The sequence below is a fragment of the Puma concolor genome, chromosome D3, assembly GCF_028749965.1.
Source record: "Puma concolor isolate L17-30 chromosome D3, mPumCon1.1.hap2, whole genome shotgun sequence".
Classification (NCBI taxonomy): domain Eukaryota; kingdom Metazoa; phylum Chordata; class Mammalia; order Carnivora; family Felidae; genus Puma; species Puma concolor.
In genome coordinates, this window is record NC_141678.1 from 27776261 (window position 1) to 27794686 (window position 18426).

Genomic DNA, 18426 nt, shown 5'->3' on the forward strand with positions numbered 1-18426 from the left:
ACCGCCGCCAGATCCGCCCCCGCGGGGAGCGAGTCCGCCGAGCCCGAGCCCGAGCGGCCGAGGCGCCGGAGCCGATCCCGGTTCAGCTGCCGCCGCCGCTGCCGTCGCCGCCGCCGCCGCCGCCGCCCTTAACGACCCGAGCCCCCCACCCCCCCGCCGAGCCCGGCCCGATGCCGGCCGAACTCAGACAGGTTGGAGGGAACTCGGTCCCAGGCTTGGGGGCACCATCCCTGGGGCCCGGCGGCGGAGGGCGGGGCGCCGGCCTTCCCGGGAGGACCTGCTTTTGTTCCGTGGAGCTGTCGGCCGAAGGCGGCTATTGTCTGTGCCTCGGACCGGCGCCGCCGTTCGGCCCGGGGCGGGAGGGGCGGTGGAGTGAGCGCGATGCCCGGGGGTGGGGGGTGGGTGGGTGGGTGTGTGTGTGTGTGTGTGTGCGCGCGCGTGTGTGCAAGGCGCGGGGTGGGGCCACGAGGTCTCTGGGGATCGGGTGCAAGGACCCCAGGCGGTGCGACTCCGCGCCAAGAAGAAGGCAGGGATCGGGGTGGGTGCACCGTGTAAGGCAGCGCCCAGGACAGGTGCCTAGGTCTTGGGTGGTGGGTGAGAGACTTCCTGAGCAGCCGCTCCGTGCAGGAGGGATGCCGAGTCAAGAGAGAGCAGCCGGGCTAGGCCTCCTGCTCCCTGGGGAGCTTGGTGGGCCTCCCCTCCCCTTCACACTCCCAGCGCGGGCTCTGACTCTGGGGACCTGAGAAGGAGCTTCCGGAGCTTTAATGGAAGCCCTGTCTGCCTCGGCAGCGCACGTGAGGGGAGGAGTGGAGGAGGGCCCTGCCCACGTGCGGAGGCGGGAGGGGGTCTCTGAGGGAAACCCGGTCAGTCAGCCTCCCAGTACTGGGATGGAGCTGGAAGGAGGCGTGTGGGCTACCCGCACCTTGTACTCAGAGGGTTTGTGGTCCAGTAACAGGCAGGGTAACAGGCTGACTGGAGGAGCAACTGCCCCAGGCCCTTTGTGATTAGGGGGTAGATCACTCCTGCCTACCTTTGGCAGCTGGGTTTCTGCTTGCTGTGCATCTCTGGTATGGCCCCTAGGGTCTGGCCAGTGACTGTCCCAGAGATGTAGGGGTCAGCTGGGGGGAGTTGGGGCCATTGTGTAGCTGTTGGATGTGGGCTGGGCTTGGAGAAACTGCGATGGGTGAAGCCAGCCCTGCTATCCCCTGCAACGCTGCAACCAGTGGTGTCTGCTGGGCACCAACTGCCCCCTGGCCTCTTGGCCACTCAGTGTAGACTGCAAGCCCTGGCAGGTGGACTGCTGCTGTGGAGGTGTGAGCTCCCCACCTGCCAGGGCTGGGCAGAGGCTGTGGGCATCAAGAGAGGACATCTGTGGTAGCCAAGGGCTCACTCTCTGGTGAGAGACCCAGCCTGGATTGTCTTGGACTCTATCCGTGATGACTGTGCTGGGGGTGGAGGGGGCAGGGGGACACTTTCATTCTTTTACTCTTCCTACTCGTTCATTCATTCATTCATTCATTTATTCAGTACCAGCTGTCTTGCGCCCTCTGTGAGCCAGGACTGGGGATTGTGGGAACCAGGTATGGCATCCCACCTTAACGCATTCCCTGTGTGCAGGTGAAACCATGGACAGGGTGGGGCACCTGCCCTGAGGTTTGTTTTTCATGATACATACCATGAGTTCTCATCTATCAAGTGCAGTTGGTGAGCCTCTGCGACCCCAGTTCAGACTCCACCATTATAACTTGGCTTGTATCCCTGTTCCTTCTCTCTGCCATTCCCACATGTACCTCAGAGGTTGTTGTGGGCTTTTGCCCAGGTGGCTGCCCCTCTACACATTGTCCCACATTGTTTCCTACCCCCCACATTCCTTAGATCAGGCCACAAAGGTGGGACTGGCACTATCCCCCTTGTCCCATGGCCTTGATACCCTGGGTACTTCCCACTTCCAGATGAGGAAGCTGAGCTCCAGGTGTGTGACAGAGCCTAGGGCCCTCTTGCTATGCCCAGCTCCATGCCTCTGGGGACCCTCTCGAGAGCAGTGGTGACTAGTTGTGGGTTTACCTTTCTGAGTACTGGCCACTGTGGCTCTGGGCTTGGAGTCTTGGGCCACGCCCCTCCCACAAGTTCAAGGGAGCCCATGGGAAACCCCAGGTCTGGACAGGAGCCCCACTCTGGGCCAGACCTGTGGGCCATGGACGAGGTAGACCATGGATGGGAGTGTCAGGGGATAGTTTGGGCCCTGGAGGTAGGTAATGGGAGGCAGGTCAGTGGTCCCAGGAAGAGGGGCAAGAATGAAGTTAGGGCTGGGGAAAGGTGACAAGAGACAGTCGACAGGATTTGGCAAGATTTGGGATATGGAGAAGGACTAAGGGTGGTGTGTCCAGGCTGGTGCCCGTGTCTGGGGTGCAGGGGGGAACCTCAGGTGCAGGGCCAGGGGTCCCTGGGGTATGCTGTAGGTGGACCTGCAGCCCTACACCAGCGTCTTGAAGCCAGTTGAGGGGATGCATTCACCCTGGGCAACTGCCTCTATTGAGTGCTAACTGTGTGCTGGTCATCAGTCCATCCCATGTCACTACCCCAAAGACGTTATAGAGGCCTGAGCATCAGGTTGACCTTGGGCCTTTCCCTACTGTAGGCTTTTGGTTCCCCACTCTGCTGCCAGCTCTGAAACTCCCATAGTGAGTGGTTGAGTGGATGTCTAGGGAGTTGAACACAGAGATAGGAGGTAGGAGGTGATGGGATGTGTTCATATGTGCAAGTCCCTCCGGAGGCAGTGGGCACTGTGCACTGGGGGCTGTTAGGGTTGATGTGCTTGGGTCTGTGCACTGGGCTGGGTGCTCATACATACGTATGTATATGTGCATACGTCCCTGTTGGAGGAACCAGGTACATGCATGTGTATCTAGGTCCTTATCTGCATGTGTGCCCAGGAGTGTGTAACGGGGGCCAGGCCTTCCTGTGATCACAGGCTGACTCACGCTCCTGCCTGCCCGCCCGTCTGGGTGAAGTCATCACCCATTTTTAGCTCCCTGAGGTCATTTGCCAGTGGGGCTCTTGGGGCCTCAGGATCCCACTACCGGGCTGCCTGGGTTGGGTATTAGTAGGCGATGCTGCAGGGTTGCCAGGCCTCATTGGTGGGGGGTGGGGGGGTGAACTTGGCTCTCCTAGACCTGCATCCCTTTGTCCCCCCACTGCACTGTGTCAGACCCTCACCATAGACTAGAGTGAGAATAAACTGAGCCTCAGAGTAGCATTGAGGTCTGAGGTTTGCTTACTCCTCCTCCTCCCTCCTCACACTCACCCCCTAACCAGGGAGTAGGAGGCTCTTCTCTGAGAGTGTTAATTATGCAAATGTATGCAAGTCTACTCAGGCCCATGCCCTCCTGACAGTGCTCTGGTCCCCTCCTGTCAGTCTTGCTCTGAACCCCTCCCCTTCACTTGCAGCCACCAACGTGTGGTCCTAGACCCCTCCACGCCTGGCTCCCAGAGCCTGGCAGAGAGAGCTCAGTGCCTGCCACACATTTGCTCCCATAGTTGCCAAATACAGGTGGGGTAGCCGAGGCCTCAGCAGTGACAGGCTGTCCCTGAATCTGCTCCAGAACTATCTCCCAATGCCCTCAGAGAAGAGGCCAGGCCACCTTGCCTGGCAGCTCACCAGCATGTCCCTATTTAGGGTCTCAGTTTATTCTCTTTCCCAGGGAACATGTTCCTCCTTCCTGGCCGGGTCCCCAACGGTCATTCCACCTGCAACACTGAGTGGCAACCAAGGCTGTGGCCCACAAGGGGTGAGGTGTAGCTAAAAGGCCTTGCAAAGTTTGCCTTTTCTGTGGATACCTGAAATTCCCCAGGTTTGTGAAGTCCTGGTCAATCCTCTCCCTTCTGTCAGGCCTCAGTTTTCCTTTTTATAAAATCACATATTGTTGTCCGAGGTCCTGCTTCTGGGAGAAGAGGCTGCATTCTGTGATTTCTTCCTTCCTGTGTCACCAGAACCCAGGGGATACACCTGTTCTGACATGGTCCAGGCATCTCTCTGGACCCCTGAAGAGTTTTCAGGGGCCCAGAACCTCAACAACTATGTTCAGTTAAGCATTTTTTTTCAGGTCAGGACACTAACCTGAGGAGACTTCACACCCTGAGGACCTAGGGAGGCAGACCCTAGGGCAGCTGTGGACACTTAGCCTTACACACTGCTCAGGCCCAGGGCCAGGAACAGAGTAGGGGTCTGGTGGCAGGCAGATATGAGTATGGCCTTCCCTGGGCCTCAGCTCCATTTCTGTGTAGGCCTCAGAGGCCTGGGGCCCAGACGGGGGACTGATCCTTCAAGGCACAGTATCTGAGCCACAGAACAGGTCCTGTCCTCCTGCTGACCTGGCCCTGGCTGCCCAGGAATGTGCCCCCACTTGCCTGCCCACTGCAGCTTGGGTTTCAGCCCCTACCCATCCTGGCCAGATGCTATCCTAGGACATTGGCATGGTGTGGAGGACCCATGTAGTCAGAGGCCCAGGGGTAGATAGACTTTGGCTCTCAGTCCCCTTTGCCAATCAGCACAGCAGGAGTCTGCTCAGCTCTGCTATGGACTGGCCTGTCCTCCTTGAGCCTCAGTTTCTCCACTGGCAAGTCGGGCCATAGGCATATGGGCCTTAAGAGGGCCTTGTCCAGAGCCATCTTGTCTGTAATTCTACCATGGTCAGCCCCTGCAGAGAGGAAGGCAAGGGGGGGCTGCAGGTTGAGAATGAGGTGGGTGACTGAGGTTGGAGAGACTTGGGGAGAGGTATGTGGGGAGGGGACCAGGATTCCTGTCAGGGACCAACTAGGTACACCCGGCCTGAATTCACCATCTCTGGGCTCTGATAGAACACTCAGCATTTCGAGGGGGGGCACCAACCATTGGGCCAAATGAGGTAGGGCCAGGCTGTGCCCACTCAACACCCAACGAGTGTCCAGGCCGGAAGGAGCAAGGGTATTTTGGGCATTCTGGGAACTGGGTATTTCTGTCCTGCGAGGGCGTCTAGCTGGCCTTGGGAACAGTGGGAGCCTGGGCGTGGCCACGAGGAGTCAGTGAGCAGTGCTGAAACTGCTATCCCAAGGCCTCTGCACTGGAGGCTTCTGGGGTGGGTCAGGGAGGAGGCCCAGGATACTGGGAGGGCCCAGCCAGGACTAGTGAGCCATGTCAGGAGAGCAACGTGCAGATCCCACCAACTTCCTTGCCCCACCAGGAACCTGTAGCAGCCAGGAACCTTGCAGCTCAGACAGGGCTGCCCAAGACTGCACTACTGGGGTCAGGGGCTTCATCTGCCAACTCAGCCCAAGGAGGCCCCAGCATTGGGGAAGGTCAGCCCCCAGGGCACCCATGGTGTTCAGAGACAAGACTGGAGCTGCTGTCTTCACTAGCTGTTTCTGAGACAGGCCTTGGGGTCCATGGGTTCCAGGGGTAGGATGAAGGCACTCCTGGCATCTAGGCCAGTACAAGCATCTGCACTCCAGGGCCGGGTGAACTGTGGCTCCTCACACTGACAGCCCCCGTCTTGCCCAGGAACAGAGCCCGGGCAGCCAAGCCTCGCTGGCCACAATGCCAGAGGCGCCCGAGGTGCTGGAGGAGACTGTGACGGTAGAGGAGGACCCTGGTACACCTACTTCTCACGTGTCCATTGTCACATCAGAAGATGGTACTACCCGGCGCACTGAGACCAAGGTATGGCGGGGCCCAGGCAATGGGCAAGTAGGCTGTGTAGCCATAGTTCCGTTTATAGAGTGGCCTCCCAGGGGCCACCTATTGCTCAGGTGGAAGATCTAGGCCACCCTGGCCCTGCTGGGGCAGTGTCCAGGCCTCTCAGGCTGCCCAGCCCATTGGCCACCCACTTACCCACCAGGTCACCAAGACGGTCAAGACGGTGACCACGAGAACAGTGCGCCAAGTGCCTGTAGGCCCAGATGGCCTCCCCCTGCTGGACGGCGGCCCCCCACTAGGCCCCTTCGCAGATGGCCCCCTGGACCGGCACTTCCTGCTACGTGGGGGTGGCCCAGCAGCCACGCTTTCCCGTGCCTACCTCAGCAGTGGGGGCAGCTTTACCGACGGCACTGAGCCCCGTGATGTCCCCAGCTACGGCAGTCTATCTCGTGGGCTGGGTGTGCGGCCCCCACGTGGCCCCCTTGGCCCAGGCCCTGTGGATGGTTGCTTCACACTGCCTGGCCGACGTGAGGCCTTCCCTGCAGGCCCTGAGCCTGTGCCGCCAGCCGGCCGCTCCCAGCCCGAGCGCTTTCAGGCGGAACCATATGGTTTGGAGGATGACACACGCAGCCTGGCTGCCGATGACGAGGGTGGCCCGGAGCTGGAGCCTGACTATGGCACTGCCACTAGGAGGAGGCCTGAGTGTGGGCGTGGCTTTCGCACCAGGTGAGCACCCTGTGTCCGGCCACTGACTGCCTCCAGGAAGTCTGCCTTCCACTCCCCCACCAGAGAATCCTCCACAGGAAGTGTAGCTGCCAGGGCTAAGTTACACATGTTAGTTTGAATTGGACTGAGCTCTTTTCAAAGACAGCAATAGGGCAGCCTCTGGGATGGTGTAGTTGCAGTTGGTACCCTCCCTGTGGGTCTAGGACATTAGGGAGGTTAGTGACAGTGCCCAGTGCCTGCTAGCCCTGTTCTAGTCAGATAACCATGAAGACATGAGCACAAGAGGCTTAGCACATTTCTCTTGAGTTTGAGGCTCCAGCCTTTCCCTGGGCCTCAGTTTCCCCTACAAAAGCAGCCAGAACCTAAGCCACCCAGCTCTTCCCAGCACAGGCTCTGGTTCTGTCATCTCTGCCCTCAGTTCCTCTATCTGTAGAGTGGGAACGTGATCACAGCCTTCACATGGATTGTGCTGTGTGACCGCAGACAAGACACCTGACCCCTCCTAGCCTTAATCTCTGCCCTAGGAAGTGGGTTTGATGATGACAACCCACAGAGACATCTTATGCTCTGGGGGACTGGTGGCCTGAATGCCCCTCATAGAGTCCCACCAGGATGGCTGTGTGCAGGGGAGGGTCACCTCCTACCTGCAGATCCTGGCAGATCCTGCATCGCAGAGATAGGCCTCATGGAAAGGCAGGACTCCCAGTCATGGACACAGATGTTTCATAGAAACGCATTTAGCTCAGAATTGGGGAACACTGCATGGTGATGAGAGTGAGTGAGCTCCCTGATGCAAGCCTTGGTAACCATTGGCTGGTGTTTGGCTCCATCATTGTCTGGGAGTCCATTCTTGCTGGCCTAGGTCATGACTCTGAGCACCCACTCGGTGCTTGGGGTCAAATACCGAGGTTATTGGCCTATCCCTGCCCTTAAAGGTTTCATGGTCCCCTGGAGAAAGTATAGTGATGCCACTCTGGAGCAGGCATCTTGTGACAGTGCTGAGATGTTCATGTGCCCTGCCTGCCTGCACAGGGCCTATGAGGATGTGGCAGATGATGGCGGTGAGCTGATGGAGGAGCGGCCCCCGTTTCCAGCTGCGACAGCACCCCTGGCCCAGCCAGAACGGGGCAGCCTGGGTAGCCTGGACCGGGTGGTACGGCGGTCGCCCTCAGTGGACAGCGCCCGTAAGGAGCCACGTTGGCGGGACCCTGAGCTGCCAGAGGTACTGGCCATGCTGCGGCACCCCGTGGATCCCGTGAAAGCCAACGCGGCTGCCTATCTGCAACACCTGTGCTTTGAGAACGAGGGCATCAAGCGACGTGTGCGGCAGCTGCGGGGCCTGCCTCTGCTCGTCGCTCTGCTGGACCACCCAAGGGCAGAGGTGCGGCGGCGGGCCTGTGGGGCACTGCGAAACCTTTCCTATGGCCGAGATACAGACAACAAGGCTGCCATCCGCGACTGTGGCGGTGTGCCTGCCCTGGTGCGCCTACTGCGGGCTGCCCGGGACAATGAGGTTCGAGAGCTCGTCACAGGTGAGTGGTACCTGGCTTCCCCACATCCCTCAGGGAGGAGGAGAGCGAGGCTTGGCCAGAAAAAGACACCCCCCCCCCATACTACCCATTTAGTCAGGAGTCCCAGCTGCTGGGAGGTAGGCATCAGGCTCAGACCGAGTGGTCCCCAGTGTCTCTATCTCTGGACTTTGCTGCCCCTCAGGCAGGACCCCTCTCCACTTGCCCCCATGTCCCTATACTCTCCAGGTCCAGCGTCTTGGTCCCACCCTCCAGTGGGGCAGTGGTGAGTGATTGTGCCTCATGGGACCCAATTGGCCAGATAGGGTCACATGACCACTTTGGGTAGAGCCAATGGAGCAGTAGTCCCATCCACCCATGAGGTTGAGAAGGGATGGAGGAAGAGAAAGTACCTGTGTGTCTAGCCACAGGCTCCTTGCCAGCCCTTCCTCTGTGTCCCAGCCCCTCTGGTGCTTCCTCCCAGCCAGTAGCTATTATTGAGTGCCTGTGCACATCTTGCCTGGGCCAGGGTAGGCACCCAACACTCCTCATGGCTTTTGTCACTTCCTATCTTCTAGTCTGATGTAGGGCTGACAAAGGATGGGGCAGGTCCTGAGCAAGGTCACATGGGGAGGTAGGGAGGTCACTGCCTGTGTGGTCAGCACTGGCTGCTTGATGGCATCCTGCAGGTACACTCTGGAACCTGTCATCCTATGAGCCCCTGAAGATGGTCATCATTGATCACGGCCTGCAGACACTAACCCATGAGGTCATTGTGCCCCACTCGGGCTGGGAACGTGAGCCCAACGAGGATTCCAAGCCAAGGGATGCCGAGTGGACAACAGTCTTCAAGAACACATCAGGCTGCTTGAGGTGTGGGTGGGGGCTGGACTTAGGCATTCCCTATGAGGTTACCCAGGGCTATTCCCGGTCAAGGAGGTGGGAGCCAGGCACCAGAGCCTACATGCAAAACTGGGAATAGCCACGTTCTCATGTCCTATAAAGTGTGGAAGAGAACTAGCCACCCAAGTCTTAGGAGCTTCACAGCCATACCACAGTTCCTGCCTGAGTCCTGAGAATGGGGCCTGATGAGGCTGTACTCATCCCTAAGGGCAGCCTCTGGATAAGGTCTGCTACGCTGTCATGTAGTACCCCATGGCCCCAGCCCTGCTCAGTTTTGATATACTCTCCTATCACCGTGACAGCCAGGGTAGGGGGAGCCAGGACCCTCATCTTCAGGTGGCCTCAGAGGCCTCATTCTACCTCCTTGCAACCTCTGCCCTCACCCTCCCACCCTGGGATTCCCTGTGGAGTCCCCACAGGCAGCGCTGGCTCCCCACTGTCTTGCCTGTTCATCAGGATGTACCCCCGTGGCCCTATGGGGTCCTCACCTCAGGGTAAGGTGGAGCCCAGAACTGCCCCTGGGGTAGGGAAAGCCCATAATTGCCTGCAAATGGACTCACACCTCTGGAGCCACTTCTGCCCATTTCCAATTCAGCCGGTCATCAGAGAAGGCCCTCTGCGCCATACAGATGCCAGGCTGGGGCTCCTTCCTGGGGTCTCAGTGGTCAGGGCACTGTCAGTAGCCCCAACAGGGTGGTGTCAGAGCCTGTTTTACAGATGAAGACAAGACCCCAAAGCCAGGTGAGGGCTGGGAATTTGCCATGGGAGCCAGGGGTCACAGGGCTTGCTCTTGGCCACCCAGGAACGTGAGTTCGGATGGTGCAGAGGCCCGGCGCCGCCTCCGGGAATGTGAAGGGCTGGTAGACGCCCTGCTGCACGCCTTGCAGTCAGCTGTGGGCAGGAAGGACACGGACAACAAGGTGGGTGGAGCCTGGCAGGGAGAGCTCTAGCAGGTCCCGGGCAGGGGCAGTCTCATAGCTTCCTACAAAGGGTTCTGGGAGATGGAGCAGGAACCGGACCCAGGGGGCCCTAAACTATCTGGGCAGTACAGGGGGAGTAGGCATACCGGTCTGGGGCAGCGCCCTGGGCATGGACCATCTCATAGTGGCCACACTGAAGTGGACATTCCCGAAGCCCTGGATGAGGTCCTATACACAGTGTGTTTTCCACCTTTTTTCTTCCTCAGCCCTTCTCTGGGAGTTCTTACCCACATGGGCCCCCTAGCTTAGGCCTTCCCATCTTTGCATCCCTGGTTCCTTCTGTGCACACTGGCTGTGGCCAGTCTTCGCCAGGAAGGTTAGCAGTCTCCGTGCCCACCTGGCCCTGCTCCATCAACTCTCCTCTCCCCACAGTCGGTGGAGAACTGTGTGTGTATCATGCGGAACCTGTCCTACCATGTGCACAAGGAGGTGCCTGGGGCCGACAGGTACCAGGAGGCTGAGCCTGGGCCCCCAGGCGGTACTGCAGGCTCCCAGCGCCGGAAGCGGGATGACGCTGGCTGTTTCGGTGGCAAGAAGGCCAAAGGTGTGTGGGAGGGACTGGGGTACCATTCTAGGACTCCCCATGCAACCCCAGGCTGAAAGTTCTTCCATACCCATGGCAGGCACGGAAGCCAGAGACCACCTGGTCAGCTCCTGATGGGCAGGTGGGGAAGCCGGGAACCTCGGAGGCTGGGCCCAGCCCCCTGGGTCATCCAGCTGACAGGCCGGCGTTCCCTCATCTGCACTGTGGGTCCCCCAGGGGAGGACAGGAGTGAACCTGTGTGGTGTCCCTGCTGCTGCCTAGACTCGGTCCCTCAGCTCTGAGAAGGGTTCTATGGGTTCATGTTTGGGAAGTACCAAAGACGATGCTGCCTCCTGGCATTCACAGAGCACCTGAAGACCCTGAGATGCCCTGAGGGCAGCACCCCACCCTGCCTTCACACCATCCTGACCAGCATTTGCTAGGTACAGGTTCCAGGATCTGCATTCCCTGGCACCTGCCAGGTGACATCTGTACACTGCCTTCACCCACTCCTCCCCATCATGTGGACCTGTTCTGATTCCAGGCCTCCCCTTTCTTATCCCATTTGCTGGCACTCAGCCCTCCAAAGTAATTGCGGTAGGATTCCATGACCCATCTACTCAATCCAGGGTATTCAGTGGGAAGTTGAGGCCTCCTGGGAGGGTGTGGGGGGGTTGCTGCCCACTCAGGTTCGTCTCCTCTCTCCTGTGCTTCCTCCGGCTGCCCAGAGGAGTGGTTCCATCAAGGTGAGTCCCTGTTTGTCCTGCTGTCCAGGCCTGGTGGGTGCAGTGGGCACCAGGGAGGTGCTCCCTGCCCTATTGTTTAGGTAGTTATCTCCATGACAACTGCAGGGCAGTCCAGTCTCAGGGCCCTGCCCCATCCCCAGTCCCTTCTCCAAGCAGCCATTTCTATGACAACTGTGTAGGCATGACAATGGCAGGAATGTTAGCCCTGGACTTTTTGGGAGGCCAACAGGCTGTTCCTCTATAACTTCAGACTCAGCTATGCCTGCAGGGCTGGAGCTGGAGCTGGAGCAGGAAGAGCCAAAGAGGGGGCAGGGCCTGGGTATATTTGTCCCCAGGGGTAACAGTGAACAAAGTCTGTCCCTGGGAATGAGGCAATATATGGCTTAGAGGGATGACAGAGAGGCCCCATGAGGCTGGGATCCCAGATCATCTGAACTCTGTTCTGCTGCTTTTCAGAGAAGAAGCAGCTCCCTCATCTGAGATGAGGGTGAGTGGGAGATAGTGAGCTCATTCATGGAGGTGTGCAGGCTGAGGCTGATAAGTGTTAGGTGGGGCTGCTGTAGGGGCTCAGCCTGTGGGCCAAGGTCTCTCTTAGCCAGCAGAGCCTGGGACCAGGTTCTGCCCCCGGGTGGGCATTTCCTTGTGGCTGGGACTCTTGGCCCCAGCTTTGCTTTACTGTTCAACCAGGCACATCCTGTCCTTGCCAATCCTCAGCTTTGTACCTACCTGCCACCCAGCCTGGGCTTCTAGCTCCTGGCAGCTGCAAGGCCTTTGGGTGGTCTGCAGTGCTGCTCCCAGCATCTGAAGGAGATGAGTTCTGGCTTCTGGGGGCAAGGCTGGGACATCCACAGTCCCCACTGCCACCACTGCCCTTCTCCGGCCCTCCCTGCCTACCTAAACACAGAATAGTATTCCATTGCCAAGGCCTCTTGGGGGTGCTCTTGGGTTTGCTTCAGGAAGGAAAGTGCTGTGTCCAGCCCTCCTGATGCACACCCATTCTCTGCAGAGTCTGCTTCACCTCCCCCTACTCTGTTCCAGGGAAGAAGGATGGTGAGATGGACCGGAACTTTGACACGCTAGACCTACCCAAGCGAACTGAGGCTGCCAAAGGTGAGTGGGTAGAGGCAGAGTTCAGGCACAGGCCTATCCAGGTAGTGAAGCTTTGTGCTACTAAACAGGCTTGAAGGGCCTTGGGGATCTGATGGAAAATAGGACCACAGGTATGAGGTTCCCCAGAGGACCATCCAGTCCCTGGGCACCTGCTAAGGGTTCAGAATCAGGGCAGTTCCGTGGGTCACTTCAGGCAGTGGGGGGAACAGGCATAGAGAGGCCAGGCGATTGCAAGGTCACACAGCATGTGAAAGACTAGAGGGGCTAGAGTGAGGCCTTAGGTGAAGGGCAGAGACCAGGTGGGCAGGACCTTCCAGTATCAGCTGAGGAGCTCACATTCACTCAGGGTGGTTTGGGAGTTGGGGTGTATAGTCATATCTAGTACAGAGGCTGATCACACAGGGGGCAGAGCAGTTTGTCTTTCTTATCCTCTGTCTGGAGCCCTGTGTGCTGGCACTGGGAATCCAGCCTGAGTAAGAGAGATCTGCCCTAGTGAGTCCCAAGCCACAGCCCACCCTGCAAGCCCAGACACCCCCAAGCAGGGTGAAAGACCCCGGCCATGGGAGGTCTAGGGGAAAGCATCACAGGCAGTGGGACCAGCTCCTGCAAACACCCTGAGGGGTAACACGTTGCATGGGGGACGTTCTTGGAGCATTTGGGGAACAGGAATCCCAGGGAGGCTGGAGTAGAGGGACCAAGGAGGCATGAGGAATGTGGAGGGGGTGATGAAATGTCAGATGGGAGGACCCGGGAGAGGGAGTAATGTTTGGGTACAGGCCAGCTGAAAGGCTGCTCAGGCCCTCCTCTCTGAGTGCCTTGGGGCAACTCTGCTGCAGCCTGGAGTGGTTGAGCAGGTTGTAGACAGAGAAGGCAGGCCCTGTTGCTAGGGATGGCCACTGGACAGAGCTTTAGTTACATAGGAGGGAACAGGGCCCTGTTGCTAGGGAGGGTGGGTCTTGTTGCTAGGGCTCCTCCTCTTAGTTGTACAGCCTATCTACATGGGAGGGCTGGCTCTGTTATTAGGGAGTTTGAGTCCTGTTGCTAGGGGAGCCACCCTGGCTGCCACCTCCCTCCCTACCCCTGACCTCCTGGATGCTCTGGCTGCCAGGCAGGTCTAGTACCATTTCTTTTGCACCAGGGGCAAAGGAACAGTGACCTCACTTAGACCCACTGCGTCTCACTGAGCTTCTGTTCTTCCATGAAATGGGAATGCCTTCTCCCTTGGGTGGCCCATAAAGAGTGAATGCATTGGTGTTAAATTTTCCCTCACTGCACCACACCCATCCCTGGCCCCAGCTGACTTTCACCCTGGGAGGAGAGGGGATAATGGGGGCAGGTGTGGGTGACTGTGGGTGGTGGGTGCTCTGTGCCCAGGCTTTGAGCTGCTGTATCAGCCCGAGGTGGTACGTCTCTACCTCTCCCTCCTCACGGAGAGCCGGAACTTTAACACCCTGGAGGCTGCCGCTGGCGCCCTGCAGAACCTCAGCGCTGGCAACTGGATGGTGAGAGGCCAAGCCTGGTAGGGAGGGGACAGAGAAAATCTTAGGTATCCTGTTGGTGCCTGCCTCTGACTTTGTCCAGGTTGGGAGGGAGAGTAGGGGACACCATGTCTCCCCGAGGTCCAGGAGGTTCAAGGTTCCGGGCGGTTTGGGGCACAAAGGATGCAAGCTGGAGGTAGAATTGAGTTGCTTGGGTAGGACTTTGTCATGCCAGGGAGGAGGGTCCAGCCAGAGGGAACAGCCAGGGTTCAGTTGGGAGAGTGCCCGGGCATGTAGGCATGCCTGAGTGTGCTGAGCACCCTACCTGCTCCACTGCCACAGTGGGCCACGTACATCCGCGCCACGGTGCGCAAGGAGCGTGGGCTTCCGGTGCTCGTGGAGCTGCTGCAGTCCGAGACTGACAAGGTGGTGCGCGCTGTTGCCATTGCCCTGCGCAACCTCTCGCTGGACCGGCGCAACAAGGACCTCATTGGTGAGAACACTGGTGGGGCTGAGCCGGGATACAGAGCCCGGTGGTCTGCTCTGGGGTCCCACGGGCAGGGGCAGAGGGACCGGCAGGGTGGGGAGGTCAAGGGCCTGGCCCTGCCCCTGTCATTCTGTCCCAGCCACTGGAGCTCATGTCTTCCTGAATGGTCTCAGAGCCTATCCCCTGTACACGGCAGGTGACGTTGCAGCTTCCTGGGGCTCTCCTGGTGGAGGCCCCGTCTGAATCCCCTTCCTTCCCGCTGGGGTGAGCAGAGGCGTGTCCTAACACTTGCCCCTGTCCTTCAGGGAGCTATGCCATGGCGGAGCTGGTGCGGAACGTGCGCAATGCACAGGCTCCGGCGCGACCTGGTGCCCGCCTGGAGGAGGACACGGTGGTGGCTGTGCTCAACACCATCCACGAGATCGTGTCCGACAGCCTGGACAACGCACGCTCACTACTACAGGCCCGAGGCATTCCAGCGCTGGTGGCACTTGGCGCTACCAGGTGGTTGAGGGCCTGGCCTGGGGAGGGTGGGGTCCCAGTGGGAGGGGGGCGTGGCCGGTTGCTGACCCCGCCCTGGACCTGGCTGCAGCCAATCAGTACGTGAGGCGAAGGCCGCATCCCACGTGCTACAGACTGTATGGAGCTACAAGGAACTGCGTGGTGCCCTACAGAAAGATGGCTGGACCAAGGCGCGCTTCCAGGTGCGGCCTGCCTGGCCTTTCTTTCCCTCTTTCACTTCTCCAGGCCAGGTCCCCCACAGGAGTGCCCCTAACCCTGCACCCTATCCTGTCTGTTTTGTGTACCTCTTCTCATACACAGTCAGCCACTGCTACTGCCAAGGGACCCAAAGGAGCACCAAGTCCTGGAGGCTTTGACGACAGCACGCTGCCACTGGTGGACAGGAGCCTTGGTGAGTACCGAGTGGGGGCATGGAAACCTATCCCTAAGGTATGAGATGCTCCTCTACCCAGGGGCACTGATAATGACAAGGCAGGTGAGGGCTAGGTGTGGAGGGAGCTTTCCTGGCTTGCAGCCTCCTACCACCTCTACACCCATGGTGTCCACATTGATGTTAAGCCGGGGTGGTGCTGTCAATGACAGAGGCCTGGCAGAATGGTGCAAAGAAGTTAGTGATGAAGAGTCCCTGAGGCCAGCTGTGCTGGGGGTCTGTGTTCTGGTATCCCCACTGCACTGTATCCCCAGCCACCTGGCTTATGCCTTGCAGATGGTGAGAAACCGGGCAGCCGGGATGTGATCCCCATGGAGGCACTTGGCCCAGGTGAGTGCAGATAATGCAGGGCGTCTTGTTTTCTGGGGAGGAGGAGGGGAGAGGTGCTGAGATGGGCCGGGTGGTTTTGTCTTGTGTGTTTGGTGCTGGAGAGGTCTTCCAAGGAGGTGCTGGTTGGAAGAGATCTGGTTTAGCGGTGCTGGTGAGGGGGGTGGACAGCCAGGGAGGGGTCAGTGCCTAGCTGGGGTCTGGCCTGCCAGCTGCAGGGGACTGGGTGGGGGCTGGTGTGTTCAGAGCCGCCATCATGGGAGGGGTCGTGAGAAGACCTGACCTAGTCCTCCCACACAGTGCTGGGGCAGGGTAGGTGGGCCCCCCTGCATCTGGGCTGAGAGGGAGATCTGCTCCTGTGGTGCCTGCCCCTCAGAGTTCCCCTCATGTCCCCACCCCAAGATGGATACTCTACTGTGGACCGGAGGGAGCGGAGGGCTCGAGGCAGTGACCCTGCGGGGGAGGCCTCTGAGAAGGAACCGTTGAAAGTAAGTGGCTGTGGGCAGGTGCCTAGAGATGTGGCATAGCTAGGGCTTGCCTGAGAGGGGCGCCGGCGAGGTGCTGAGTTTAGGCTGCCCAGTCAGCCTGGGGTGGAGCTCATCTGAAAGGCAGTTGGGCTGGGAGATCAAGCCTGAGGACCGGCCCTCCCGCCTCAGGAACATTACCAGCAGAGTCAGTCTATGGGTACAGGTGACTTGAAGCTCACATGCACTGGGAGAGAGGGGGCACGGGACAGGGACGCTGCCCAGAACAATGCACAGAGCCAGGGGAGTCTGAGCAAGTGTGTCTTCTTCATCTTTCTCTGCCTGTGTGTGTGAGTGGGCAGTGGGTGAGGGCCCACCATGGTCCTGTCTCCATGACAACACCTCCCAGTCCACTCTGTGACAGTCCCCTGGCTTTGGGCACAGGCCTGTGTGTATCCACGTGTCACTCCGCATCTATGTGAGCCACACTAGCTCAGCTTCCCCTTCCTGTGCACCCTGTCTCTGGCCTTACCCGCTGAGTGGCCCAGCCCCAACCTGTCAGCACTGACTAACATGCTGTATTCTGCCTCTAACGCCCTCCTGCCCACTGCCCGTCCGCTGCAGCCCGACCCCGGCAGGAAGGCTCCGCCTGGGCCCAGCAGGCCTGCGGTCAGGCTGGTGGACGCCGTGGGGGACGCTAAGCCTCAGCCCGTTGACTCCTGGGTCTAGCTTGCATGCCTGGTACGTTCTCTCGTCTGGTTTTTCATTCAACTGTTTCCCGTCCTCTGGGCAGGGGCTTCTTGTTAATCTCTGCTGGCTGCATGTTCTTTCCCTTCGTGCTCCCTGGTGGGACCCTGACTTCAAACTCATCAGGCTTAAATGCCCATTTTATGGACAGGCTGAGGTCGGAGAGGGACATGCTTCCCTGGGTCTTCAGTCCCAGCCCAGGTCATCAAGGACCCAGAGGAGATAAGGCCAGAGAGCAGGGATGGTTCCCCCACATTTAAATGCCGTAAGCACAGTGCCCCCCCCGGACCAGCAAGTCAGATTGGCCCTGATGCCCAGACTCTTGGGGTCAGCCTGCACCACTCATAGCAGCCGCCTTTATCCACATTTTCATTGGCATAGCCTGTGGAGGGGTCCACCTAGCCACCAGGCCACCCTGCTCAACCTTCCCCCTCTCCCTCCTTAGGGCTCGGGCCCAGCCATTTGTTCTTAGGGATCTGATCTTGGGAAGAAGGGAACTCCAGGGCCGGCCCTCACAGACCCTGCTGTGGAGCTTGGAGCCCCCTGGCGCCAGGGGTTGGCAGCGCCTCTCGCCTGGGAGCCAGGGCCGGACATTCTGGACACACCTCCCTTCCTGCCCCACCTCCTAACTCCTTAGGCTGAGTTAGCTGTTTACTGACATGGTGCTGTGTGTGAGTGAGAGAGAGAAGGCCAGTGGAGCTGCCAGGGTGGGGCCCAGGGAGGTGGCAGGACAAGGCACTGGGCTTTGTTTTGGGGCTGGTGATGTAAAAGAGTGTGCTCTTGTATGTGCAAGGCCCCAGAGGAGTCTAGCAGGGAGGGGGGCTCAGGGAAGGAGTTTAACTCTGGAAGATGGAGGGGATCCACTGGGCTCTGAGTCTCACCCTGCATGGCAGACAGAACATGGGCAGGGGCTGGCCGTGCAGAGAGGCTCTGGAGGCAGTGAGGTGGGTGTCAGGCTGTGCTTGCCCCCACCCTGCCCTCGGATACATGGAGCCCAGTGTGGCAGGAGCCTTCTCTGAGCGACTCTGGCCCAGGCCATGGCTGCCAATCCTGTCTGCCGGAGCCCTGAGTCACACCTCTGGGACTGACCTTCGGCAGCAGCGGGGGACTGCTGCCTAGTGCCTGCTGTTTGTGACTTAAAAACAGAAGAACACTGACAAAAAGCATTAAAAACAAAACCAAAATAAGACTGTATTGGTAAACACCTAAATTTTTGTAAGAAAATTTAAAAATTAAAAAAAGCAACAAAGGAACTTTCTATCTTCTATGGCTCACATCTTTTGCTCCTCCCTGATTGTCAGGTGGGAAATGGGTAGAGGTGGTGTCCATAGGGGGCTCAGCTCCTAGGCCCCAGGAGTGTTTCCACACATGAACTCCCAGGCTCCTGTGATCCCCTTTCTACACGCTCAGAGGAGAGGGCTTGCTCCTGGGTGGTTAACTGGGACCTGGGTCCCAGGGTGGTGTCCTGGCCAGAGGTTCGTCTACATGCAGGCGGGCTCAGCCAGGATGGGGTTGGGGGGTGGGGGGGTGGGGGGGTGGGTGGGTAGGGGAATCCCTAAGGAGCCTCTGAGGGAGCCAGAGGGCCAGGGTTGGTTTAGGCAGCTGTGGATTTAGAGAGATGCAAACTAATTCTACTTCATTACTTGCTAGCTGGGCAATCTATAAATGCCAGAGTTGGTCTGAGCCCACTCTTCCATAAACAAGGCCAGGAAGGACTGGGCAAGTTGCTTCTACTCACTGCCACCCAGGGACCCCAAGGGGCCAGGTGCCAGAGACTACACCCTGCACTGTGGTGGGGCCCCAT

At 59.0% G+C, this 18426-nt stretch overlaps 1 protein-coding gene across 7 annotated transcripts in view; it reads left to right on the forward strand.

The window, feature by feature from the left end:
• The window catches only part of ARVCF (ARVCF delta catenin family member), a 50062-nt gene extending 32182 nt beyond the window's left edge, over window positions 1-17880 (forward strand). Inside the window, exons 1-18 of one of the 7 annotated variants that reach the window (XM_086682239.1) lie at window positions 25-191; window positions 5537-5695; window positions 5874-6397; window positions 7430-7929; window positions 8595-8778; window positions 9611-9728; window positions 10161-10332; window positions 11040-11057; window positions 12096-12167; window positions 13542-13669; window positions 13988-14138; window positions 14438-14636; window positions 14725-14836; window positions 14955-15045; window positions 15361-15414; window positions 15814-15899; window positions 16500-16616; window positions 17068-17880. In XM_086682239.1, the coding sequence (XP_086538365.1) occupies window positions 171-191; window positions 5537-5695; window positions 5874-6397; window positions 7430-7929; window positions 8595-8778; window positions 9611-9728; window positions 10161-10332; window positions 11040-11057; window positions 12096-12167; window positions 13542-13669; window positions 13988-14138; window positions 14438-14636; window positions 14725-14836; window positions 14955-15045; window positions 15361-15414; window positions 15814-15899; window positions 16500-16604 (2694 nt within the window). In that variant the 5' untranslated portion in view covers window positions 25-170 and the 3' untranslated portion in view covers window positions 16605-16616; window positions 17068-17880. Of the gene's footprint in view, window positions 1-24; window positions 192-5536; window positions 5696-5873; window positions 6398-7429; window positions 7930-8594; window positions 8779-9610; window positions 9729-10160; window positions 10333-11039; window positions 11058-12095; window positions 12168-13541; window positions 13670-13987; window positions 14139-14437; window positions 14637-14724; window positions 14837-14954; window positions 15046-15360; window positions 15415-15813; window positions 15900-16499; window positions 16617-17067 lie in introns of those variants that run through there. The other 6 variants (XM_086682235.1, XM_086682240.1, XM_086682237.1 and 3 more) reach the window with 6 other exon arrangements.
• The last annotated feature ends 546 nt before the right edge of the window (window positions 17881-18426 follow it).